The following is a 24,658-nucleotide window of genomic DNA, read 5'->3' as shown; positions in this document are numbered from 1 at the left end:
TGTCATATGTCACTCACAGGTGAAGATTCAGCCAGCCCCATCAGGACCACCCACATAGGACAGGTTCAGGGCCGTCTTATCTACTTAAATGACACCAAAGTGGGTGTCCACACCTTCCTGGGAATTCCCTTTGCCAAGCCACCTCTAGGACAGCTGAGGTTTGCACCCCCTGAGTCGCCTGAGCCATGGAGTGGCGTGAGGGATGCGACCGCCTACCCCGCCAGGTAAGTTCTCCTGAGACCCAGGGAACTTTAGGCTCTTGAATCCGTAGGAACTCAGAGCTCTGAGCCAGGATGCAGTTCTTTCTCCATCTCAACCCATGAGCTGCGTTCCCTCTGTGATGGGAATATGCTGCGGATGCCAGAGAAAGGCCAAGGTGAGGATGGTTTCCTGGCACAACTTACCCTCCACAATCACTGTACCAAGCCACAAGTGTCCAGATGCCATTGGCCAACAAACAAAATAATGTCTTCTAAATGGAGATTCTGGAAAGGAAGGCAATGCCCAGGTACAGCACTCCAATACCCAGGCCTCAGAGAGTACAAAGGGAAGTGGCATCATCACCCACACCAATAGTTTTCACAGAAGCTCGTGGGTATGTCAATATCCCATTCTCAGGAGAAGTGGAATCCAAGGCCCCCACCCATCTGGCAGCCCCACTGGAAGTCTGAGTTCCATACAAGTTTTCCCAGGGCCTGTGACCTTTACCTTGATGGAAAGAGATTTGGGAGTATGATGCCATGTTATCAGGAAACCATTAGGCAGAGAGCAGGATTGTTGGTGGCTGGGAGAGACTATAGACTCAGAATCTGTTTCTGACCACTGCGCATCTCTTGGAATGACTGTCACTGTCCCCAGGTGTCTACAAAATTCTGAGACAGTGAATGCGGAGAGTCTGGAGATGATGAAGCTGACCCTGCCTCCCATCTCTACATCTGAGGACTGCCTGTACCTCAACATCTATGCCCCGGCTCATGCCCACGAGGGCTCTAACCTGCCTGTGAGTGTCAGGCAGTGGTCAGATTTGGAGTAGGGGTTGCACATCTCCAGGATGATTAGAAGGAGAAAATCAGGCTGAGCCCCTGACGGGAAGCTCTCCCTCTCTGGTCCAGAAAAGCCTTCTCTGTCATGACACAAACTAAACCCCGGGTATGGGACACAGAGACCTAGAGATGCTGAGAAGTTAGAGGTTGTGGCTCTTTTGATCAACTTAAACCTCACTCTACCTACCATAGGCCTGAGAGCTAAACACTGAGGTCATGAAAATTGGTTGTCATGAACTACCCATTGTGCTAATGATTGTTTCTTTTTCTTTTCTTTCCTTTTTTTAAATTAGAGAGCATGTCTCATTTTGTAGCCCTGTCTGGCCTCAAACTCAAAGATATCTTTCACTTCTGCCTCCATATTTCTGGGATGTGTGTGTGTGTGTGTGTGTGTGTGTGTGTGTGTGTGTGTGTGTGTGTGTGTGTGTTTCACTGAAAATAGATTCTTCTCTCATACAATACATTCCCACCAGTTTTTCCTCCCTCCACTCCTCCCAGCTCCCCCTCACCTCCCCTCGCCCCTAGATCCACTCCCCCCCCATTTCCTCTTCAGAAAAGAGCAGGCCTCCTGGGGACATCAACCAAACCCTGCATAACAAGATGCAATAAGACTAGGCACAACACTAGAGATTTGTGCCTACTTGAACCAAAGACACTAGATGGCTCCATGCAGGCACCAGCTTAACCTCTCTACAGTCAATGGGCTGTGTGAATGTTGTCCTTGGTAATGGGGCCCACTGTTAGCTTTCAGAGAGCAACCCTATGTCCTAGCATCAGCTTGGGTTGCTTAAAGATATCCACTGTACCTCCTCAGCCAACAACTCTCAACTGAATGCAACCCAGGCGCACCATTGGAAGCCTTGCCTGACTACAAAAATGGCCAGTTCAGACTCTGTATCCTCTATTGCTGAGGGTCCTCTCTAGGGTCAGCCACCTGACCCATAGATAACAGGAAGTTTCTACTGCACTAAGTTTCCACACCACCAATTCCAGCTTTCTCTCCCATCATGCCCCTCACCTGATCCTTCCCACTCCCATGGCCATCCCAAGCCCCCAGTCCACCCCGAAAATCTGTTCTTCTAGTCTCCTTTCCCAGGGAGGTCCATGTATCCTCCTAGAGCCCTCCTGTTTATCTAACCTCTCTGGTTCTGTGGATTGTAGCTTGATCATCATTTATTTAACAGCTAATATCCACCTGTAAGTGAATATATGCCATATTTGTCTTTATGGGTCTGGATTACCTCACTAAGGATGATTTTTTTTTTCTAGTTGCATCCGTTTGCCAGCAAATTTCGTGATGGTGGTGGTGGTGGTGGTGGTGGTGTGTGTATGTGTTTGTGTGTGTTTCTCTTGCTTTGGCTTTGCACAAAAAAGTAAATTTGTGAAAATATTTATTTCCTGTGTTTTAATGGGTTCATTTAGCATCCTTGGGTTGGAATTTTTCTTCTATAATCTTCTGTAAGGCTGGATTTGTTTGAATTTGACTTTATCATAGGATATCTTTATTTCTCCTTCTGCAGTGATTGAAAGTTTTGCTGAATATAGTAGTCTGGGCTGGCATCTGTGTTCTCTTAGAGTCTGGTTAACATCTGTCCAGGCCATTCTGTTTTTTAAAGTCTCCATTGAGAAGTCAGGTATAATTCTAATAGGTCTGCCTTGCATATTATGGCCTTTTTCCCTGGCTGCTTTTAATATTTTTCTTTGTTCTGTATGTTTAGAGTTTTATTATGTGGCAAGCAGACTCTCTTTTTAGTCCAACCTATTTGGAGTTCTGTCTGTTTCATGTATCTTTATAGGCATCTCCTGCTTTAAGTAGAAAAATTTTCTTCCATGATTTTGTTGAAAATATTTTCTGGGCCTTTGAGCTGGGATTCTTCTCCTTCTTTTATTTGTATTGTTCTTAGGTTTGGTGTTTTCATAGTGTCCCAGATTTTCTGGATGTTTTGTGTCAGTAGTTTTTTAGATTTAACATTTTCTTTGACAGGTGTATCCATTTCTTCTTTAGTGCCTTTTATACCTGAGATTTTCTCTTCCATCTCATGTTCTGTTGATGAAGCTTGCCTCTGTAGTTCCTGTTTGCATTTCTAAATCTTTAATTTCTAGGATTTCCATAGTTCGTGGTTTCTTTGTTGCTTCTATTTCCATTTTCAGGTCTTGAGTTATTTTATTTGTTTCCTTTGACTTTTTTTTTCTTGGCTTTCTTTAAGGAATGTATTTATTTCCTCCAATTGTTTGTGTTTTCCTGGATTTCTTTAAAGGATTTATTCATTTTCTCTTTAAGGACTTTTATCTTCTTCATAAAGTTGGCTTTAAGGTCTTCTTCTTCTTCTTCTTCTTCTTCTTCTTCTTCTTCTTCTTCTTCTTCTTCTTCTTCTCCTTCTCCTCCTTCTCCTTCTCCTTCTCCTTCTCCTTCTCCTTCTCCTTCTCCTTCTCCTTCTTCTTCTTCTTCTTCTTCTTGTGCTTCAGCTATGTTGGAATATTCAGAGCCTGCTGTGGTAGGATATCTGGGCTCTTGTGGAGACATTTTGCCCTGGGTGTCTTGACTGTGTTCTTATGCTGGCATCTAGGCATCTGGGTTTGGGGTGATTACAGGTCTAGGTGCTAATTTCTGGGTTTGGTTTTGTTTGGTGGATGTTGTGTTCCTTGGCTTTTGGGTTTTTGTTTTGTTTTGTTTTGTTTTTCTACATTTTCAGAGAGTGTGTTGTTGGCTGTGTGTTGCCTGTTTTACTGACTTGCTCAGCAGGTGTGTTCACAGGGAACTCTTTCTGGTATTGGGGGCTTGGGAAAGGGGAGGCCAGGAGAAGACGGTTACTTGAAGTGCTAGAGGTGACTATGAGAATTGGGTCTAAGGGACCAGAGAGAGTGGAGAAGGTCCATGGCAGCCTACCTGGTCATCTGGCAGCCATGGTCTGTGTAGTTAAGCAGGGGTGTTTGCCTAAGTTGGGGTTTGGGACACAGCAATGAGATAGAGAGGGAAGGCTAGAGGATGTGGTCTAATAGATCTACAGAAAGGGTAAACAGGGGAATGGAAGGATCTTGAAAATTGAGTCTGGGGTAACAGAGAGAGTGGAGAAGGTACATAGGCAGCCTGCCTGGTCCCAGAATTCTTGTGTTAAAGGCATACACCACCATGATCAGCTATATGCCAATGATTTTTTTAAATGAACAATCAGAAGAGACACTGATGAAAATACACACACCCTTTTTATTTAATTTCAGAGGGGTCTGAGAATAACGGTGTCATTACTCCAGATTTAGAGTCACTAATCCAGGCTTGGGTTCTGAGAGAGGAGGGGGACTAACAAACATATGGTGGTACCAGGGCCCTGTCTGTGGTCCAGGTGAGGATGTCCTGAGGAGTTTTGTGTGTCTAGGTACACTGAGACAAAGCACTGGGTAAAGAAGAATACTTTACCCAATGCTTTACCAGGCAGAGCTTGCTGTGGGTGGAAACCTCCTCGCTTCTGACTTGATTTCCACAGGTGATGGTGTGGATCCATGGTGGTGCACTGGTTATGGGCATGGCTTCCATTCATGATGGATCCATGCTGGCAGCTACTGAGGATGTGGTGGTGGTCACTATCCAGTACCGCCTGGGTGTCCTGGGCTTCTTCAGGTGAGTCTGGAGCTAGGCTGGGCTGTGCAGTAGGGGATAAACAGAAATAAAACAGTCCTGTGATTCCTTCCCTTCCACTTCTCAGCACTGGAGACCAGCATGCCAGAGGCAATTGGGGCTACCTGGACCAAGTGGCTGCCCTACACTGGGTCCAGCAGAACATCGCCCGCTTTGGAGGCAACCCTGACCAGGTCACCATTTTTGGCGAGTCTGCAGGTGGCACAAGTGTGTCTTCACATGTTGTGTCTCCCTTGTCCCAAGGACTCTTCCACAAAGCCATCATGGAGAGTGGGGTGGCCCTGCTGCCTGACCTTATCTCCAACACCTCTGAAGTGATCTACACAGTGAGTCACCTCTGTCATCCTATCAATAACCCTACAGCCTCTGCCCTCACTCTGGTCTTCTCAGTGTGGAAAACAAGGAGCATGGGAAATAGCTTATTTCCAGTACTTTCTGAGAGACTCAAGGGTGAAAATCCACTTCTCCTTGCTTTTTACATACTCAATGTAATAAACCTATATGAGCACCTTGTGGCTCCCATCATCCGTCAGAAACAAATATGCAATGGCTGAATATATGGCCCAGTAGGTAAAAAGCCCTTGCCTTGTTTACAAGTATAAGGACCTGAGTTCAAATCCCCCCAGAAACCACACAAATTTGCATGTGGCAACAAGTGTATTATCCTAGTGTTCCGACAGTGAGATGGGAGGCAGAGGCCCAAGAGTCCCTGGAAGGTCGCAAGCAAGGCAGCCTCTCATAGGCAGGAGAGAAACTATAAAGGACCATCTCCCAAACAAGACGGTGTCCCAGTCAAACAGTGCTCTGGTCTTTGCACACAAACCATAGTACAGGCACTTCCGAAGTCACACATGAGCACACCTGCCCTCATGAACACACACACATAGTTTATTTTTAAGCTGTCACAGCTGAGCAACAAGAAAGTGGGGATCCCAAACGTAACCTAATCCGCACAGCCTGAAATGTGATGTGATATTTGGGCACAGTGGCATCAGACTTGGATTGGAGAGACTCTTCTCCTTGCCTAGAAGGATGAGTCAACCCCTGCCTGATCCCTTTACAGACAGTAGCCAACTTATCTGGTTGTGAGGCTGTGGACTCAGAGACCTTGGTGCGCTGCCTGAGAAGCAAGAGCGAAGAGGAGATTCTGGCTGTTAACAAGGTTGGCAGAATTGTTTGACTTGGATGTGGGAGAGTCAGGCCCTACTACTCCAAAGAAATCACCTCTGCTCCATGGTTTCATGTCCTTTCAATCACGTATGTAAAATGAACACCAAGATATCCTAATACATGTAGAATGTCTGCCAAGTGTAAAAAGTACCTTTTATTCACATGATTCAATTATCATCTTGAAAGTTTGCTGCCTCTATCTGCTAACCTAGACCTTTTCTGGAAGCTTCTAGCCTCTGCACAATCTAATCTAGGCCTAGAGCGTTTTCAGCCTCTGAGACGTACTGCTGAATAAGCTCACCCTTTTTTGTTCTTTCTGAGCTCTGGCTGGCTGGTTCAGCTCAACTGTTCTGGCTCAACCTCCTCTCCCAGCTGACTGATTCAAACATCTTCTCTCTCTAAGCTTCTGAATTGCTCTGCATGGCATCAAACTAACTCTAGCAATCTGCTCTAATCTTTTGGCTCCTCTCATTATCTGGCTCATTCTGTCTGCAACCTCTCTCTGTAAAACAGCCCCCTCTCCATCACTGTGCTAAGTAGCGTCCCTTTCCTCTCTTTTCTTGTGAGAGTTGGGCATAACTTACTCTGTCAAATCTTTCTCTGATTTGTCACTTTGCCCGCCACTCAACTAGACATCCCTTTTAAATATGAGTGGTTCCTTCTATAAACTAACTTCATCTTCATTTATTTGGATTTAAAGGCATGCACCACCATGCCCGGACCTAAACTTTTCTTCACCTGAAACTTGCTCTATACCAGGCTGGCCTTGAACTCAGAGATCTGCTTGCCTCTGTCTCTTGGGATTAAAGTCATGGGCCACCACCGCCTGGCTTGTGTCTGCATTCCAGATGGTTCACACAGACCTAGAAGATCTTTGAATATGATCTCTTTGCCAGAGCAGCCATATTCTGAAATAAAATTCCTCTACAGCCATGGGTGGAGCTGCACCCTGAGACAAAGAAAATGGATAATGGTTAGGGTTTCTCAGTGGATATCAGAATATGTGTGGAATTGATTTTCATCACTGACTGTGGATGCTCCTCAGGTCTTCAAGATGATCCCTGCTGTGGTAGATGGGAAATTCCTACCCAAGCACCCACTAGAGTTGCTGGCTTCTGTGGACTTTCACCCTGTCCCCAGCATCATCGGTGTTAACAATGACGAGTATGGTTGGCTTCTGCCCATGGTGAGGCACAGTTCCAATTCTTTGGAAGTCTGAGGATTCATATGGTGGGCAGTAGAAACTTGACCCATATTCATTCCACCTTACACTCAAAACTATCCTCTGCTCCCAGATTGTAGGCTCTGCTGAGACAATAAAAGAAATAACCAGAGAGAACCTGCAGGCTGTTCTTAAGAAGACAGCAGCACAAATGGTGAGGCACCTTGAGTACTGCCTCTAATAGAAAGGGCTCCAATATTGCCTTCTCAGATGGCATGCCTAGAAACAAAGGTGTGTGTGTGTGTGTGTGTGTGTGTGTGTGTGTGTGTGTGTGTGTGTGTGTTTATGGATGGGCTCACCCCAGAACTTATGCCTTTCCCACTATACTCTGTCTTATCCATGGACATATTCTTCACACTGAGGTTGATACCAGTCAAAACAGGAACCTGCCTGACCCCATTCTTCCTGATCGCCTGGTGTAGATGCTGCCTCCTGAGTGTAGTGACCTGCTAATGGAAGAGTACATGGGGGACACTGAGGACCCCCAGACCCTCCAAATACAGTTCAAAGAAATGATGGGAGACTTCATGTTCGTTATCCCTGCACTCCAAGTGGCGAATTTTCAGAGTGAGTCCATCTGTAATGGGAGGGGGCAGGGTGTGGGGGTTCAGAGCCATGGGTCCCAGATGAGCTCTGTAATATCCACCTCCCCTCTCATGCCTGGGCCATGTCTCTGGCACCATATACCCAAAGACCATTACATCAGTATTTCCTGGTTCCAGTGTAAGAGAGTGACGTCTTTTCCAGGTACAGATAAGGAAACAGGTTGCTGATACTCTTATTGGTTTGCCAAAACCACTCAGCTGGGAAGACCATGGTCACTGCTTAGCTGAGGACTTTCCCATAACTAGTATTACAGCCTGGAGCCACCCACTTGACTATTGTGACATCAGATAACTTTATACCAACATACCTGTCACTAAGGGTTAGGCGGGAAGGCTCCAGGTAAGAAAATACTATGTCATCACCTGTAGGCTCCCACGCTCCTGTCTACTTTTATGAGTTCTGCCACGAGGCCAACTTCCTGAAAGATGCCAGGCCATCCCATGTGAGAGCTGACCACGGCGATGAGGTTTTCTTTGTCTTTGGGTCCTCCTTCTGGGGCATAAAACGTGAGTCTTTTTTTTTCCATGAGCTGGATGGGATCCCAGGTAGGTACTTGAGGGACAACTGAGCTTCCAGTCCAGTTAAGAAAATCAAGCTCTGTGGGAGAACGTAATCAAGGATACATCATTTCCCAGCTCAAAAATCCACACTCAAAAAAAAATCCACACTCAGATAAGACTCTGGCCTTTTTCAAGTAAAACCTATTTTCTTAGTTACTTTTCTGTTGCTGTGATGAGACTCTATGAAAGAAATAATTTATTGACACTTACAGTTTCAATAGACTTAGAGTCTATGGCCATCATGGATGAGAGAATGGCAGCGTGCAGGCAGGCATGACACTGTAGCAGTAGCTAAACCTTTACATTCTGATCTACAAGCACAAGGCAGAGAGAGAGAGAGGGCCAACTGGAATAGGGTGGACTTTTTAAACTTCAAAGCCAACTTCCAGTAACACACCTCCTGCAACAAAGCCACACCTCCTAATTCTTCCCAAAAATTTCCACCAACTGGGGCCAAGCATTCAAAGATATAAACCTATGAGAGTCATCTCATTCAAGCCACTACACTTATAATAGAGGGATTGAGGATACACTGGAGCAGAAATGAATCAGGAAGAATTCAATTAGAGGTGTGGCTGGCTCTTGAATCTTGGGTGAAAAGGGGGGAAGGGAAAGAGGCTTTAGAGTGGTTGTGGACCATGAGTAGGCAGCTGCACGCAGTGACTGGGACCTGGGCCTTTGTCTTCCTAATGGCTACAGTTGACCTCACTGAGGAGGAGGAGCTGCTGAGCAGGAGGATGATGAAGTACTGGGCCAACTTTGCACGACATGGGTGAGAGCACACCCTTCCCTCAACCTCTTCAGTGGAGGGTCCCTATCTAGGGTTCCATCTGTGGTTGATGACCTCATTAGCATGCATGGATATTTCAGCATACGGCAGAGTCCTCTTCACACCAGGGCACACTTAGACATATTGCACATACTGGTTACTAGTCATACTGCAGTGACCTGGCAGGTGCTATGGTATGGCTCTTTAGATTTTGCCACTGAGATGAAGATATAAAATTGGCCAACTCGTCTTGCCCTACATGGAGAAGACACTAGTGGGTGATACTTGTATACCTATACAAGGACACATGCCCCCTCAACCACTGGCCCAAATGGTCCACTGCCTTAAGACAAATTATGGGATCAGGCCTTGTATAAAAATGACCTCACCCTTCTTTGCTGGGTGGCCTGTCCACAGGAACCCCAACAGCGAGGGTCTACCCTACTGGCCCATGTTGGACCATAAGGAGCAGTACCTGCAGCTGGACACCCAGCCTGCTGTGGGCCGAGCCCTGAAGGCCAGAAGGCTGCAGTTCTGGACCAAGACTCTGCCCCAGAAGATCCAGGAATTAAAGTGGTCTCAGGAAAATCGCAAAGAGTTGTAGTGCCCTGTGAGAAAAATGATGTGTAGGGTTGAGTATATGTGGGGTCAGCCTAACATTCTTTTTTTTTTCAGCCTAACATTCTTAAAGCTATTGAGGACCATGATTAGAGTCTAACAGTCACTTAAGCACCCCTAACCTCTACAGTTATCCATTTGACCAACATGTATAACAAACCTTTGGTGTGTTACTCATTACTCAACATGTTGGGACACCTTTTCTGAGAACCACACAGTAAATGATCCCATGACTGTAGAGATGTGTGATGCCCTAAGTGTCTCAGTTCTTTCACATCCCACTGGGACAAGACCCCTTCCTTCTCCTCATCTTTCATCCTCTTTCCTCTTCTTCAAGTCCCAGGCCCTCTTCAAATATAACAGAAGCTTTTGAAATATTGACTACATGGGGGTGGGCTATGTGAAAAGCCCATGTTTTCTCTCTGCAAGTCTCATGTCTTTCTTCTTTGCAAGTAGCAATAAAGAAACTTAATGACTCAAAGTCCTGTTGTCTTCACATGTCCAATCTGTGGTTCTAAAAGTCACAAAGTGCAAGCTGAGCTCTGTCATAGGTATCTGTGGCCCCTGCTATTCAGAGACTGAAACAAGAGAACTACATGAGCCCAGCAGTTTCAGGTCAGCCTAAGCAACATAGTAAGACCAACATCTCTAAAAAAAAATTATAAGGATAATATACAAATAGCAGAAATTTATATCCATTTTTATGAACCAAGAAATCCAGGTCAAATGCCATCATATTTACTGTGTGGTAAGAGCTGGGACACTGCATCCTCATTGGAGAGAGTGAGCAAACAGTGGCACTCTCCATAGTCCCAAAGTCATGACTCTATATCATTGGATTAGAAAGTAGGCTTCAGCACATAAATTTGATCCCAGGCCTTCAGATAATAATAGCTTATAGAGGTCTCTGACATCAGCCACGCAGGATGCCAACTGGCAAAAAAAAATCCTTACAAACTGTTCCTGTATATAAAATTTTATCTGCCTCTTTTATAAATGCCTGCAGGAGCAAAACTGGGCATGTTTCAGAGGTTAGGGAGCTGACCTGAAGGGTTTCTCAGTGTTCCATTTTCTGAAGTTTGCTCTTCACATCAGGAGTTCTGTAGACACTGTGGTAGAAATGAGGACATTTTGCCCAGTGTCTGGTTTGCCACATTTGAAGCCATAAGGAGGTTCTTCTCGTCATCCTCTTTGAGGTAGGCTGGGTGTTGCCAGGAGTTAACTTGTCTCATTGTCAGTGAATCTTTAAAATAATAAAAACATTTTAAATGCCGTATTCTGCATGTCTCTGAGGTTTTTGAAGACCTTGTCTAACTATCCTACCTTATCTTTCTATAGAATCCTATCTATGTGCTGCACCTAAGATGTATATTCTTGGGATAAAAGTAGGCTAGTGATTGGCATGACCATGATTTGATCAGCTAACAATTACCTTGTATAACTTATTTATCCTAAACAGCCTGAAATAGCACTTTCAAAGTATTTGAAGTAAATCCTGAATTATAATTGAGTTATATGGGTATAATACTTCATATCGGAGTAGAAACATACATATATATGTATATATAATGTGTGTGAGGAATAAACTTACATTTGAATTCTATACCACTGTATCTAGAATTACACTTATTTTGCATCTATATACAAGATGCTGACATCTTTAGACTCGGTTCCTTAGGGTGCTTCCCCTCTTCATTTGCAGGATTCCAGTAGGCCAGCTAAGCAGCAACAGTGGAACAAATCAGTAGCAGCCTTTTCAAAGCGGTCTCCAGAGCATCTCTCTCTAGGAGCATCTCAAAGTGACCTCTCTCTCTCTCTCTCTCTCTCTCTCTCTCTCTCTCTCTCTCTCTCTCTCTGTGTGTGTGTGTGTGTGTGTGTGTGTGTGTGTGTGTGTTTAAAGACACACATACAGAAATCAGAAATGTCCCTGAGTCCAAGGAAGAATCTATGAAAATATTCTGACCCTGATTATGAGGATTCAGGGACCAGGACAGGGAACCAAGTAAATCGTGAGTCCAGAAACTAAGGAGGAATTTTCAAGATTAAAGGAACATTTGTAATTTCATGTATGTTTTGCTCTCCCGTTTTTCTGGTGTGTGCATTCTCTGATGTGGGTCACCGAGGGTTTTTCTCTTTGAAGAAGCCCTTCTGTCTTCTCCAGTTGCAGCTTTCTGCCCTGTCTTCTCATCCCTGGTGCCTTCTTTGCACCCGTGACTGTCATGTCAGCACACTTAGTGACTGCAGGCTTCAGGTGCAGGTCCCTGTGTTTTAGGGGCTGCAGATACCGCATAGCACCTTCCAGGGAGGCCGGAAGAAGCACATGAAGTGTGGAGGTGGACAGGATCCCTGGCTGTTGATAAAGGCTTTCACAAGCCCAGTTGGCTCATTGTTGTCCCTTCTCCAGCACCCACCGTTCCAGGCCCCACCCAGAGCCCAGCCCACACTGCGCTGGGTCCAAACTCCAGCTTAAGTCCTCAGGTGCCTTCTGCTAAAACCTGACCTGACCTGCAGAAGTTCAGACACACGCCTGTGTACCAACCATGGGACTGGAACTAACTCCCGCTCGGCTAACCACTGGGATGTGTGGACTCCTGCTTCTCCTCCAGGTCCAGGGTGAGGCTCTCGTGGGAGTGACTGGGAGCCATTGTCAGAGCTGCCAAGCTCTACAGAGGCAGAGTGGAGACTGAGGGAGGAAGCGGGCAAGGAAGGGCTGAAATGGTGGAGTTCGTTGCTCAGGAACCCTGCACTTGTATGATGCTCTCCAAGAATCAGGACTGGCCACCTGAAGCTGCAGAGCACAGAGGTCACCTAAGGATGCCTGCCTTCAAGGAAGGAGCTGAGTAGGAGGGGGTTTTGGGGAATGGCAGATGAACAAGGCCAGATGACAAGCGGTCTCTAGATGGGGAGTCAGGACATAATGTCCTGGGTTTGGGACTGGGGCTAGAGCTATACACAGGAACTAAGCAACATGGTGATACCCTCCATGGCCATTTGACTCGGTGTATTGGCCAATGGGGTAGCATGGCTTTCTCAGAGGTACTTAAGTAAGACTACTTACTCAAGCCGGGAGGTGGTGGTGGCACACCTTTAATCCCAGCACTCGGGAGGCAGAGGCAGGTGGATCTCTGTGTGTTCGAGGCCAGCCTGGTCTACAAAGTGAGTCCAGGACATCCAAGGCTACACAGAGAAACCCTGTCTTGGGGGAAAAGAAAGACTGCTTTTGATGAATACAGGAGCCCAGCCCTGCACCTTAGATTTGAGAGGTCAGGGTGCCTTTTACACCACATACCTGGCCTGGCGGAGGCAGTGGCGTGACTTGGCTTCCAGGGAAAAGGTAAGCCCACTCTGCCTGCCAAGCAGTCTCTACCTTATCTGGAGTTAGGTGGGCAGAATGTCTGAGCACATCCCTCGGTCTTCACTGTCTCCCCTCAAGGGCCCCTCCTGAAGACCCCAATTCTTGCCTCCCTTTCCCAGTGTGCGCATGAAGAAGGCCACTTGCCTCTTCTTACCTCCAATGGCCTTTCTCCCTCGCCTGATTTGGCTTTGCTCTCAAAAGTCACCCTCCAGGCGAGAGATCTTCCCTGCTACTCTAATGACTCCCATTTTAAATAGTGCTTGGCTTGAGCCCTCCTCAGGAGGCACCATTAACAAGTCATGGGAGAGCACAAATGTGGTCCGCCCCGCCCCCGTCTGTCAGGTCCCTGGCTGGCATTCATACACAGACCTCAGGAGTTTGTCCAAGTAGATGAAGGCTCTGGCCCTTGATCCCAAGCAAAATAATTACAGACTTACTGCACTTCTGGCAACATAATTTAACACTACCAGCACAAAGATCACCTCACATTACTACATGCTAGAGCTCCCTCGTACCACTCAAAGGGAGACTTCAAAGCTAATCAGTTAATACAACAAGCCTAAGATCGTGGCTATTATAGAGCAGTACTGTCAATTCTGTAACAAACACAGCATGAGGCCTCAGTAGCTGGCAACTGAAGCGACGTCGCATGGCTAGAGATCTCGTTCCAAGTGGAACCCTGTGTGAGCAGCACGTGACAGAGGAGGGGGTGGGTCTGCTCATGCAGACATCTCACTGGGTTGGGTAGCTGTGACAGAATACCTGAAGCCACACAGCGGTCAAAGGGAGTGGTTTCGTTTAGCTCGCCTCTTAGGGTTTGAAAAGTCATGATCAGGTGGCTCGCTCTAGCTCACTCTGTTGAGATCTTCTAGTGATGATGTCACAACATGCCAATGGCATTTCACAGTAGGGGCACGTAGGAGAGAGATCATGTGGTGCAAGAAGCAGCAATGCGCCCTGGGAATGGCCATTGGTCACTCGGTCTGACAGCTCACTTTTTTACTCTTATTGCAAGACCTAACCGGTTTCAAAAATCCAGCAGTAATCCCTGCATGAGGGCTCCTAGGACTCGTGTCACCTGCCACTAGACCCTATTTCTTAAAACTCCACTACCTCATCAGCAGCACCCTATGGGAAACATTCATCCAGATCACAGCATTCTGTCCCAGCCCCCAGGTTCGTGTCCTCCTCGCAGTACAAAATATATCCATGGCATTCTCTGAGTCCCAAAGACTTTACTCTGTCAGCCATGATTCCAAAGTCCTAAGTCCCCTCTGAAATTCAAGGAAAATTCCTTCCAGCTGGGAGGCTTTGAAAGACAAGGTTGATGGTTTTAAGAATTAATGTTGGTCTAGGGGAATAGGGTGAAAGGGGAGGGGGGAACAGGAAGATACAAGTGAGGGGATAACAATCGGGATGTAATCTGAATAAATTATAAAAAAATTGAAATGATCCTCAAAAAAAAGAGTTAATGTTGGAATGGTCATGGAGTAGGCATTCCTTGTGCAGGCTGGGTTTTGTCAACCTGACACAACACTAAACTCGTAGGAGGGAATCTCAGCTGAGAAATCGATTGCAGCAGACTGGCCTGTAGGCAAATCTGTGGGCACATTTTCTTGGTTGATGATTAATGTGGGAGGGCACAGCCCATTGTGAGTAACACCTCCCCTGGGCAAGTGATCCTTTGTTATATGTAAGAAAGCAGGCTAAGCAAGCCAAGGAGGATAAATCAGTAAGCGGCATTCCTCCATGGCAGTGGCATTCAGCCTCGCTAATGCTGTGACCCTTTAATACAGTTACTCATGTTGTGGTGACACCCCAACCATAAAATTACTCCGTTGCTACTTTATAACCGTAACTTTGCTACTGTTGTGAATTGTAGCGTACATAGCTGATGTGCAGGATGCCCACAGGTTGAGAACCGCTGCTGCGCAGCCTCCACGGCAGTTTCTTCCTCGAGTTCCTTCCAGCCTTGCCTTCCCTTCAGGACTCTAAGCTGTAAGATGAAATAAACCCTTCCCTCCTCTAAGTTGACTTTGGTCACGGCGTTTTCACAGCGATAGAAAGCTGACTCGGACATTCTTATTGCAAAAAGGATGAACAGGGAAATAGAAAAGAGTGCCAGGGCCCAAGCAAACTCACAACTGCAAGTAAGTCTGGCATGCTGTGCCCATGAAAGCAGGCACTCAGTGTCCTCAATCCCTGTGGCACTGCTTGCTCTCTTAGCTACTTCTTTATTTCTGTGACATGACCCAAGCAACTTATAAAAGGAAGCGCTTATTTGAGCTTCTGGTTCCAGAAGGATACAAGTCCAGACCAGCAAGGACAGGATGGCTCTCTGCAGCAGGTAGGATGACAGATACAGTTGAGAGCTCACATCTCAAACTGTAAGGGAGTGAAACCTCACAAGCCCTGCCCCAGTGACTTCCTCCAACGAGGTCACACCTTCCAAATGTACCCAAACAGAGGCACCAACTGGGGACCAAATATTGAAACATCTGAGCCTAAAGGAAACATTCTCATTCAAACCACCACTCCGGCTGCAGCCTCCCTGACTGCTCTCTCTTTAAGTATGTACTGTGGCCGCCTGGCTTCTGTAGGCAGCTACCCCCAATTGCCTATATTTGTACGGTTCTGGAATCTCAAGAGCCATGGTCCCACTCAACCAGCTCACAAGGCATTCTCGTGGAAAATCTTGGCACTACTGGCTGGGGTGGAGCCTCCCAGATTTTCCTTAGAAATCTCAGTGGAACCTGCTATGACCTAATAGCCCTTGGATTCTGTGTCCAACAAATTAGTACCAGGTATATAGCCCCCCCCCCAAGATCTGCAATTCCCTTTGGGTCAGTGGCAAGAGCCATCCCCAGGCTGGCTCAGGCATGGCCAGAGCAGACACGCATCATTATGCCAGAATCTAAGGAGCCTCGCTGTCTGTGATGGGCAGTTAGAGGGGGAAGATATTGGCAAGTGGAAGATTTCTAGGATGTCTTCAGAGTGCCTTCTCCACCATTCCGGGGCATTCCTCTGGGCCTGGCTCCCTTCTACCCATAGTGTTTTCTTTTGTGCCTTCAAATTCTTACAGAGAACTGTGTTTGTTCTTTACATGGACATGATGTGAATTTTCATATTTCTAAGCTCTGCCTCCCTCTTCAGGGACTGCTATGAATTTCACCAAATATAGCCCAGAGGACTCACACAGTTCCCTCTATGATGGTTTACATCTCTCTCTCTCTCTCTCTCTCTCTCTCTCTCTCTCTCTCTCTCTCTCTCTGAGACCCACCACCGCACAGCCTAGGCATCACTCTTAAAGTTGGCTTTTTATGAGCTTTAGCGTGCAGACACAAGGTAGCCAACTCCTTTGTAATAATGTAATGTAGGTCACCTTTGCTCTAGATGGGATGGGCCTCACTTTCTTCTGGGTCTTTTCAATAATAAGTCTTTACTGTCAGCACTGCTATCAGCAATCTGGACATAAGCATGTAAACCATCTATGAAGTGCAAGCTCCTTCCTGATCTTTTGTCATCATAACAACATATAACGTTCCCTCTGCAGCAAAATAAGGCTTTCATAGATCGTCCCTCCAAACCCTTCCAATCTTTGGCCACCGTTGTGTTCCAATCCCATTTCCATGTCTTCAGATATTGTTATGAAGCAGCCTCCTGCTTGGTACCAATTTTCTGTCTGAGTTTGCTTAGTGTTGCTATGAAAAAATAGCCAACACTGGATAATGACTAAAGAAAATGCTTTCTTTAATTCATAGCATTGAAGGCATGATGAGTGATGCTCTCTGGTGAGCCTCTGGTAAGGCTCTCGGAGCTCTGTCACAACGAGGCAATGACATATCATGAGTGGGTGACATGGGCATGGGTCAACCAAGAGAATGGCAAGCTGACTCTGTAATTACAAATGGCGCTAGTCTCAAAGGAAGTAGCCTACTCCTGTGAGACTCACTCCAAAAGGTCAGAACTGCACACTGCCCAGTTGTGGGTTTCTTTTCCCATACTGCGGGGAAGAAGCTTTTCTAATGATGGCTGAGCAAGACACTGATCTATGAGTGAAGTAAATGTTATTAGGAGTCACTTTATTGCTATATCCCTCAAGAACAGCATTTGGTTTTCCCCTTAGGGCCTTAGGCTATCTCATCTCCGATTCTAGGACACCCAGGCAGTTTCTGACATGGGTTCCAACTCATAGAGTGGATCGTAAATGCAATCAGACAATCACTCCCACAACCTTTGTGCTGCTATTGTACCAATGCAAGCACCATTGTACCACAGCTTTTGAGATATAGTTAAAATACCATAACTACCCATTTCATGGTCCACTTCAGTAGTTTTTCAGTATACAGAGTTCTCCCAATGTATCCCCAAATCTTGGCACACATCACTCAAGAGCCCCTCTTCTGTGTTTCAAATTCAGTTCGACAGTCATGAACAGGGGTGACGTGAGGCCACTGTGACAGACAAGAGGTGTATGAAACTAACATTTCCCAACCTTGGCTGAGCTGAGGGTGACAAGGAAGTTGGTGGGGAAAAACCCTTACTGTGATGGCAGCTAATTACGCAGACCCAACCCTGATGTCAGCTCTCTATCCACAGGCCAGGATTCAGACAGTCCCATCAGGACCACACACACAGGCCAGATACGGGGAAGCCTAGTCCACGTGAAGGGCCTTGATGTGGGTATCCATTCTTTCCTGGGAATTCCCTTTGCCAAGCCACCTGTAGGACCACTGCGCTTCGTACCCCCTGAGCCACCTGAACCATGGAGTGGTGTGAGGGATGGGACTTCCTATCCAGCCATGTAAGTTCTCCTGAGTCCCTGGAGTGGCTGAGTGCTGTGATCTCTGGTACAGACTTTGGTGGTTCTTCATCTCAACCTCCTAACATTTTTCCATGGGGCAGGGGGATTCCCAAGAGTATTTTCAGGAGATCTTGATTATATTAAGTGAGTGAAAGGACTCTGTCCGCCTCTTAGTTTGGGGCTTGGCATTGATTGATCAGGCTCCTTCTAGTGTTCCCTAACAGCACGGGAAGATCTCTGGGAGAGGTTTGGTTTGACTCCTAGGACCTGTAAGCTCCCCTATGAACAGCATCAGAAACTAGGTCCTTGAAGAGAACAGCTCTTTGCAAACACCACATTCCACTGCTGCTGTGCCCAACAGGGCTAGATTTCACTGGACAAGAAATAAGTGTATATGTATGTTAGGAACTTATTGCTGAGACAAAATATATAGTAAGAGCAGTTTACATTGGCATATAACTCAAGGGGAATGCCCGTCATGGTTTGAAAGTCATGCCGTGGGAATTTGGGGTGGCTTGTCACTTTGTGGCTTGACCCACACAGCACAGAAGGAGAGATGGGTTTGATGATGCTCAGCTCGCTGCCTCTTTTCTATTCAGTTCAATGCCCCAGCCAATAGAATCCACTTCTAGGCCATGTCTTTCCGTCTCAAATAACCTACTGTTCAAACCCCTCACAAACTAGCCTAGATATTTGTTTCCATGGTGATTCTAAATCTCATCAAGTTGACGTTCAAGGTGTCATGATATGCTCCTAACTGGAGATTGTGGAAGCGATGAGGATGCCAAGAGTCTAGACTTGCAATGTGGGAGGCTCTCACTGCCATATGGGAAACTAGCCTTTCTCGTTCATGCACTCCAGTGTGACACAACTGTCCTAGTGCAGAACTGGTTGGCTACAGGGAGATATGATCAATGTCAACACCTCCAATCAAAGGTTGTTGTCAAAAGGATTCCTAAAGGTCATTATTCTCTACCCCTCAAAACCCTGAGACCTCCACCTCAGCTTCTCCAGAGCCCATAGACTGTACCTTGATAGTCAAGGACTTAGAGAAGCACTGTGTATAAGCAAAGCATCGGGAAGAGAGGTGCCTAGAGATACTTGAAAACATTCAGCCTGAGAGTCTCTGTGTCCCTGGGCTGACTGTCTGCCATGGTTGGTCACCAGGTGCCTTCAGGACATCAATGCAATGAATATGCAGGCTTTTAAGCTGTTGAAGCTGGCCCTGCCTCCCATGCCTATGTCTGAGGACTGCCTATACCTTAACATCTATACACCATCTCATGCCCATGAGGGTTCCAACCTGCCTGTAAGTGTCAAGCCATGGTCATTCGGGGGTAAGAGGACATTTCTTCCAGGAAAAGATTAGAGGGTCAGCCTGGACCATGCTGTAGTGAACCCTGATGAAAAGCCTCTTCCTGTAATCCGACCTACCTACCAACTTGTGTCTAGAAGATCCATTGGGTGCACAATGGCTGTACTTTGAAGTCACCAAAGACCCTAGACATTAGTTTTCATTGAATTGATAAGACTTAAGGAAACTTCTGATTAATTTTCATGCAAGATAATGGAGGAAATAGCCCTATTATTTCCCCCACAAAAGTTTCTGGGAATAATACAGTCAGGCTTTGATAGTGGGCTGAATGCCAAACAGAGAGAAAGCAGTCTATGACTGCACTTGAATCCCTCACTAAGCATTTGTCTTCGTGGGCAGCACTCAGAAAAGAAGTTGTGCTGACTCTGAAGGGAAGTCTACCTGGGAGACACATGGCATCTCTCTTGACTTCTCCAGGTGATGGTGTGGATCCATGGTGGTTCACTGGTTATAGGCATGGCTTCCTTGTATGATGGATCCACACTGGCTGCCATGGAGGATGTGGTGGTGGTCACTATCCAGTACCGTCTGGGTGTCCTGGGCTTCTTCAGGTGAGCCTGGGGCTGGGCTGGGCAATGGTGGGTGAGCAGAACCTAGACAACCCAGTCATCCCTGTCCCTTCCACTTCTCAGCACTGGAGACCAGCACGCCAGAGGCAACTGGGGCTACCTGGACCAAGTGGCCGCCCTACGCTGGGTCCAGCAGAACATCGCCCACTTTGGAGGAGACCCTAATCGGGTCACCATTTTTGGCAACTCTGCAGGTGGCATAAGTGTGTCTTCCCATGTTGTGTCCCCCATGTCCCGAGGACTTTTCCATGGTGCCATCATGGAGAGTGGGGTTGCCCTGATGTCAAGCCTCATCTCAGAATCCTCTGACGCAGTCTATAGAGTGAGTGCCCTCAAACACCCCAACCCTGAGCTGCCACCTCAGCTCTCACCCTCGGAAACTCCAGTTGTCTGTCTGACAGAGGTGGACAAGGACCGCAGAGGTAACCAGCTGCCTCCTGTACAGGAATTTCTGAAGTGTTAGAATTGGCTCCCTCTGCCTCATACTGGCCATGTGTCCCATAAAGCTGTATTCAGGATTTGTGACGTTGTATGCAAAATCATGTCATCGGGTGTGATAGCCCCTCGGAATGTCACCTGTGAACATGAAAGAAACAGAAACAACTTTACGCCTGCCGTAATCTCCATACCTATGTACCTTATGAGATTTGAGGGAGGAACACCTGAACCCAAGCGGGAACCTCAGGAAAAAAAAAAAAAACCTTCCCTTCCTGTAAAGCTGAGCCATCCCTGCCCTGTATCTTTTATAGATGGTGGCTAACCTGTCTGAATGTGAACAAGTGGACTCAGAGGCCCTGGTGAACTGTCTACGAGGCAAGAGTGAAGAGGAGATGATGGCAATTAACAAGGTTGGACTGAATGGTAGGATGGAGGCGCAAAAGGGTATGAGGTAGAATAGGGTTATAAGATAGCCTGCCCTAAGCTGCCTTCAACTCCCCTAGACACTGACGTCATTCCATCTTTCCTAACACAGAGTCCGGGTAGAAATGTAGAGACCAGAACGTGGCAAACCAGGTATAGGATCTCATAGAGTGGTTGTGACAATTCTAGGATGAGACAGAAAGGGAGACTACAGCCTAACATCAAAATCATCAAGGGACCTAACCTTAGCAGCCAATGTCCCTTCAGGCCTTCAAGATCATCCCTGGTATAGTGGATGGCATCTTCCTGCCCAGACATCCCAAGGAGCTGCTCACCTCCGCAGATTTCCAACCTGTCCCCAGCATCATCGGTGTCAACAATGATGAGTATGGCTGGATCATCCCCTCGGTGAGGCCCCGGTTCAGGGCCTTTGGTCTCCGGGAAGCCTATCCTATAGCCCCATGCTGTCTTGACCACAACATATTCTCTCCTCTCACCGCTTAGAGCATCAGCACCAATGGCTCCCAGAAGGAAATGGACAGAGAGACCGTGCAAGCTTTCCTGCAGAGGAGGGCAGCCCAGATGGTAAGGCTTCTGGGACACTGTAAATAACAAATACAGAGGGCACCTCCATTGTAGCCTGCTCATGCAACAAACTGCAGAGACAAAGGCTGAACCGTGTTGGCACTTGTGGGTTGGCTGTCCCCAGAACCTGCCCCTTCCTTGATCTAAGTTGTCCCACGCCAGGCCTTACTTTTCATCCAGAGGCTGTGGCCTCGCTGCTCCCAGGGCCTGTATAATCTGACTCTCTCTGACCCCTCTGGGGTAGATGTGGCCTAGTGAATTTAGTGACCTGCTGATGGAAGAGTACATGGGGGACAGTGAGGACCCTCAGCTTCTCCAAGTGCAGTTCAAGGAGATGGTGGAAGATCTGTTCTTTGTGGTCCCTGCGCTGCAAGTAGCACATTTTCAACGTGAGTACATCTGGAACGGAGGCCTGAAGCCTAGGGGGCAGCTCAGAGCTGCGGTGCCCAGTTAAGCTCTGGGGTGTCCAGAGTCCTACCCACGTCCATATTGGGTCTCCGGTAGCCAGCACTTAATGCCTTTCATCTAAATAAACTCTTGGGACTTTTCTAAGACATAGGAATCTTCCAATCTTTACAGATGGGTAAACTGAGTGCCAGCCGCATCATAAGGCCATATAGCAAAGATTTCTAAGACCATCATTTAAAAAGAATTCTAAGACCTTCCTCGGCTTCTGCTCCAGCCTAGGGTTTTGCATTTCACTACTCAAATTCTATCCAGCTTTGGCCCCAATCTAGCTATGGCATCGTCACAGTTGAGGAAAGACATCCCCAGGCGAGAGACCGCTCTCGCAGCCTGTCCTTGCCTCCAGGCTCCCATGCCCCTGTCTACTTCTACGAGTTCTGCCATCGACCCAGCTTCTTCGAGGACTCCAAGCCACCCCATGTGAAGGCTGACCACGGGGATGAGGTCCTCTTTATCTTCAGATCATTTTGGGGAGGCACCCAAGGCGAGTCATTTTTATTGCCTCCCCACCCACCCACCCCGCCCCCACCCCAGGATTCAGGCCACTCAGCCATATTCAGATGGGGAAACTGAGGCTCAGAGTGAAGACAGCATGGCTTATGTACCATGATGTATCTCAACAGGCTGGTTTGAGGTTAGGAACCCAGCCATTCCCACAACTGCCTCTTTCCTCCATCTGTCCGTACCCGCGTGGGCCATGGATTCGGGGATGGTGGTACCAGTGGATTGTTTTATATTGTTTCTTTGCTTGTTTTGACTCTTGGAGACAAGTTCTCCATGTGTGACCCATAATGAATGGCAGTTCTCCTGTCTCAGTCTTCTGACATTAGAGGCAAGCACCAGGACTCCCAGTGTGAGAGGGGAATCCTGAAGGCATGGCTATTCCCTTAGCTAACTTCCTTTGGTCAGAAGGAAGGAGGATGTTCTGGGGGCGTGTACGAGCCTGAGGGAGTAGAAACTGTAGGCTGAGATGAGTAAGAGACTGTGCAGGGAGTGAATCCTGTGTGTTGGGGAGGGGAGGGGAGAGGAGGGGAAGGAAAGGGGGCCAGGTCTAGGCCCAAGGTTGTGCTGCTGTCAGGATGATGGAGTGAACAAAGCAGGACTCTGGCCCCTTACTTTCTTCCTCTCTGCAGTTGACCTCACTGAGGAGGAGGAGCTGCTGAGCAGGAGGATGATGAAGTACTGGGCCAACTTTGCACGGCATGGGTGAGAGCACGCCCCTTTCCCCAACCCTTAAGGAGTTAACTGACATCCGGGCCTGGCCTTGTGGGAGCAAGACAATATAATAGCATCTCCTTGTTCCTACATCAGCACATCTGGCTCTGAGTTCCCATGATTCTCTGATTTCTTATTCCACTGCCCTAAAGTAACCTTTTGCTCTCCCTGCTGGGAGGACCTGTCCACAGGAACCCCAACAGCGAGGGCCTACCCTACTGGCCCGTGTTGGACCATGAGGAGCAGTACCTGCAGCTGGACATCCATCCCGCTGTGGGCCGAGCCCTGAAGGCCAGCAGGCTGCAGTTCTGGACCAAGACTCTGCCCCAGAAGATCCAGGAGCTGAAAGAGGTCAAGGACAGACACGTGGAGCTGTAGCACCCTGTGTCAAGTTATAGTTTGTCCTGAGTGCAAGTGAGGGTATTCTGAGGTTTCTAAACACTGTAAGAAGAGATACGGGGATCCACACTTTTATGTAGGCATTAAGTTCATATACCCAATGATTATGAAGTCTCCCCTACAGGATATATGTTCCTTGCTAAGCCTGACATGGGTCATTTCTGTTACAGGAGGCATTGGATGGATGAGTCCCAATAAAGAACGTCTTCCTCCATGCTACAATAGGCATGCCCCTGCCTCACCTCAGCCCCACCCCACCCCCGCCTCCTTTCCTCTCCTCTCATGTCTCAGGCCCTCCACCACTGTGCTGTCCCTTGAGGAGAATTTTACTAACCGGGGTGACTGAATCTATTTTTCACATCTCAACATGCTCCCATATTCTAATAGCTAGGGACAAATGTAAAAACTCAGACACCAAAAGCCCCACCAGGTCATTCTAGGCCTGTCACACAGTTATCGCAAGGGGTAGTTTCCACGTGACAGACATCTCGTGCTGGCTGTTCTGGGAGCTGACAGTTCTGGTGACGGCGGCACCCAACTTGATGTCTAACAAGGAACCTAACACGATATCTGACGCATGGGTAGCACTTTGCCCTTCCCATCACAAACCAGCAAACAAGCTCCCCCAGGCACAATGCCTACGAGCTCCATATGAGCCTGTCTTCTATTGTTACAGTGAAAGATCTGGAACAGTCACTTATAAGGAGAAGAGTTTCTGAGCTAGCAAAATGGCCTGATGACATGAATCTGAATCTCCCCCATGGCAGAAGGAGAGAACTGACTTCCCAAGTTGTCCTCTGACCTTCACAGGTGTTCTATGGTTCTATGGTAACACACACACACACACACACACACACACACACACACACACACACACACCCCTCCATGCCTCTCTTGTTTGACCCTCACCCCATGTCATTTTGACCACCACCCCCATGTATGCATGAGCAGCTGTACTGGCTCTTGCAAGCATGAGTTAAGACTAAAGACTGATTGATGTTAGGGTGTCTTTCTCAATTATCTTTCCACTTAATTTGGGGGGGGGGACAGGATCTCTGACTGAACCTGAGTTTCACATATTTTCCCTAAGCTGGCTATCATGTTAGCACTAGGATCTGCCTGTCCCCACGTCTCAACGACATGTGCACACTACCACGTCTGGCTTATGCCTGGCTTTTATGTGGGTGCAATGGATCCGAACCCAGATATTTGTGCCTGCTCGTCAAGCTTTACTTTTTAGCTCTCAAGATCTGGCTACTTTTTAAGACTTAGTTATTTTATGTGTACGAATGTTTCGCTCTCACGTGTATTCACATCTTTGTCTACTTTTAATAAAGCTTTATGGATATTTATACACCTCACCTCATATGATCACATGCTTTCAAATTTTAAAGTCCAGACATAGAGC

General features: G+C 47.2%; 2 protein-coding genes and 1 long non-coding RNA gene across 6 annotated transcripts in view; 2 read left to right on the top strand and 1 right to left on the bottom strand.

Annotated features, from left to right (window-relative positions):
- LOC311583095 (uncharacterized protein) overlaps positions 1–9,608 on the top strand; it is a gene marked incomplete at its 3' end in the record, with an annotated part of 32,864 nt that extends 23,256 nt beyond the window's left edge. Inside the window, exons 15-25 of the mRNA XM_084756420.1 lie at positions 20–224; positions 859–1,000; positions 4,526–4,659; positions 4,745–5,003; positions 5,741–5,839; positions 6,893–7,033; positions 7,143–7,223; positions 7,492–7,636; positions 8,044–8,181; positions 8,935–9,007; positions 9,422–9,608. Coding sequence (XP_084612546.1) covers positions 20–224; positions 859–1,000; positions 4,526–4,659; positions 4,745–5,003; positions 5,741–5,839; positions 6,893–7,033; positions 7,143–7,223; positions 7,492–7,636; positions 8,044–8,181; positions 8,935–9,007; positions 9,422–9,608 — 1,604 coding nt within the window. The remainder of the gene's footprint in view (positions 1–19; positions 225–858; positions 1,001–4,525; positions 4,660–4,744; positions 5,004–5,740; positions 5,840–6,892; positions 7,034–7,142; positions 7,224–7,491; positions 7,637–8,043; positions 8,182–8,934; positions 9,008–9,421) is intronic.
- Positions 9,609–9,663: 55 nt separating this feature from the next.
- LOC311582444 lies at positions 9,664–14,076 on the bottom strand. The gene is made up of 2 exons (XR_014774122.1): positions 13,132–14,076; positions 9,664–10,865 (listed from the first exon to the last, which is right to left on the bottom strand). It is a non-coding gene; the product is annotated as an uncharacterized lncRNA (long non-coding RNA).
- Positions 12,092–24,611, top strand: LOC311582436 (acylcarnitine hydrolase-like). Of its 4 annotated transcripts, none has more exons than XM_084755583.1 (13): positions 12,092–12,235; positions 17,577–17,781; positions 18,949–19,090; positions 19,574–19,707; positions 19,789–20,047; positions 20,475–20,573; positions 20,854–20,994; positions 21,091–21,171; positions 21,416–21,560; positions 21,983–22,120; positions 22,770–22,842; positions 23,043–23,202; positions 23,421–24,611. In XM_084755583.1, the coding sequence occupies exons 1-13, from the start codon at positions 12,163–12,165 to the stop codon at positions 23,436–23,438; spliced, it is 1,668 nt and encodes a 555-aa protein (XP_084611709.1). In that variant the 5' UTR covers positions 12,092–12,162; the 3' UTR covers positions 23,439–24,611. The 4 variants fall into 4 exon arrangements, with proteins under 4 accessions (XP_084611709.1, XP_084611708.1, XP_084611710.1 ...); XM_084755585.1 differs by adding an exon at positions 12,856–12,956 and having other exon boundaries at positions 12,139–12,235; positions 23,043–24,611; XM_084755582.1 differs by having other exon boundaries at positions 23,043–24,611.
- The last annotated feature ends 47 nt before the right edge of the window (positions 24,612–24,658 follow it).

Source organism: Acomys minous, assembly GCF_964271855.1.
Source record: "Acomys minous genome assembly, chromosome: 14".
NCBI lineage: Eukaryota > Metazoa > Chordata > Mammalia > Rodentia > Muridae > Acomys > Acomys minous.
This window is presented reverse-complemented; position numbering and strand designations above follow the sequence as displayed.

What these genes read in the sequence shown, in the direction of transcription:
- LOC311582436 (XM_084755582.1), top strand. Translation starts at nt 12,163, where the DNA reads ATGGGACTGGAACTAACTCCCGCTCGGCTAACCACTGGGATGTGTGGA. An exon ending in AGATGATGGCAATTAACAAG is followed by an intron (nt 20,574 to 20,853) that starts GTTGGACTGAAT and finishes ATGTCCCTTCAG; the next exon opens with GCCTTCAAGATCATCCCTGG. An exon ending in GCAAGTAGCACATTTTCAAC is followed by an intron (nt 21,561 to 21,982) that starts GTGAGTACATCT and finishes CCTTGCCTCCAG; the next exon opens with GCTCCCATGCCCCTGTCTAC.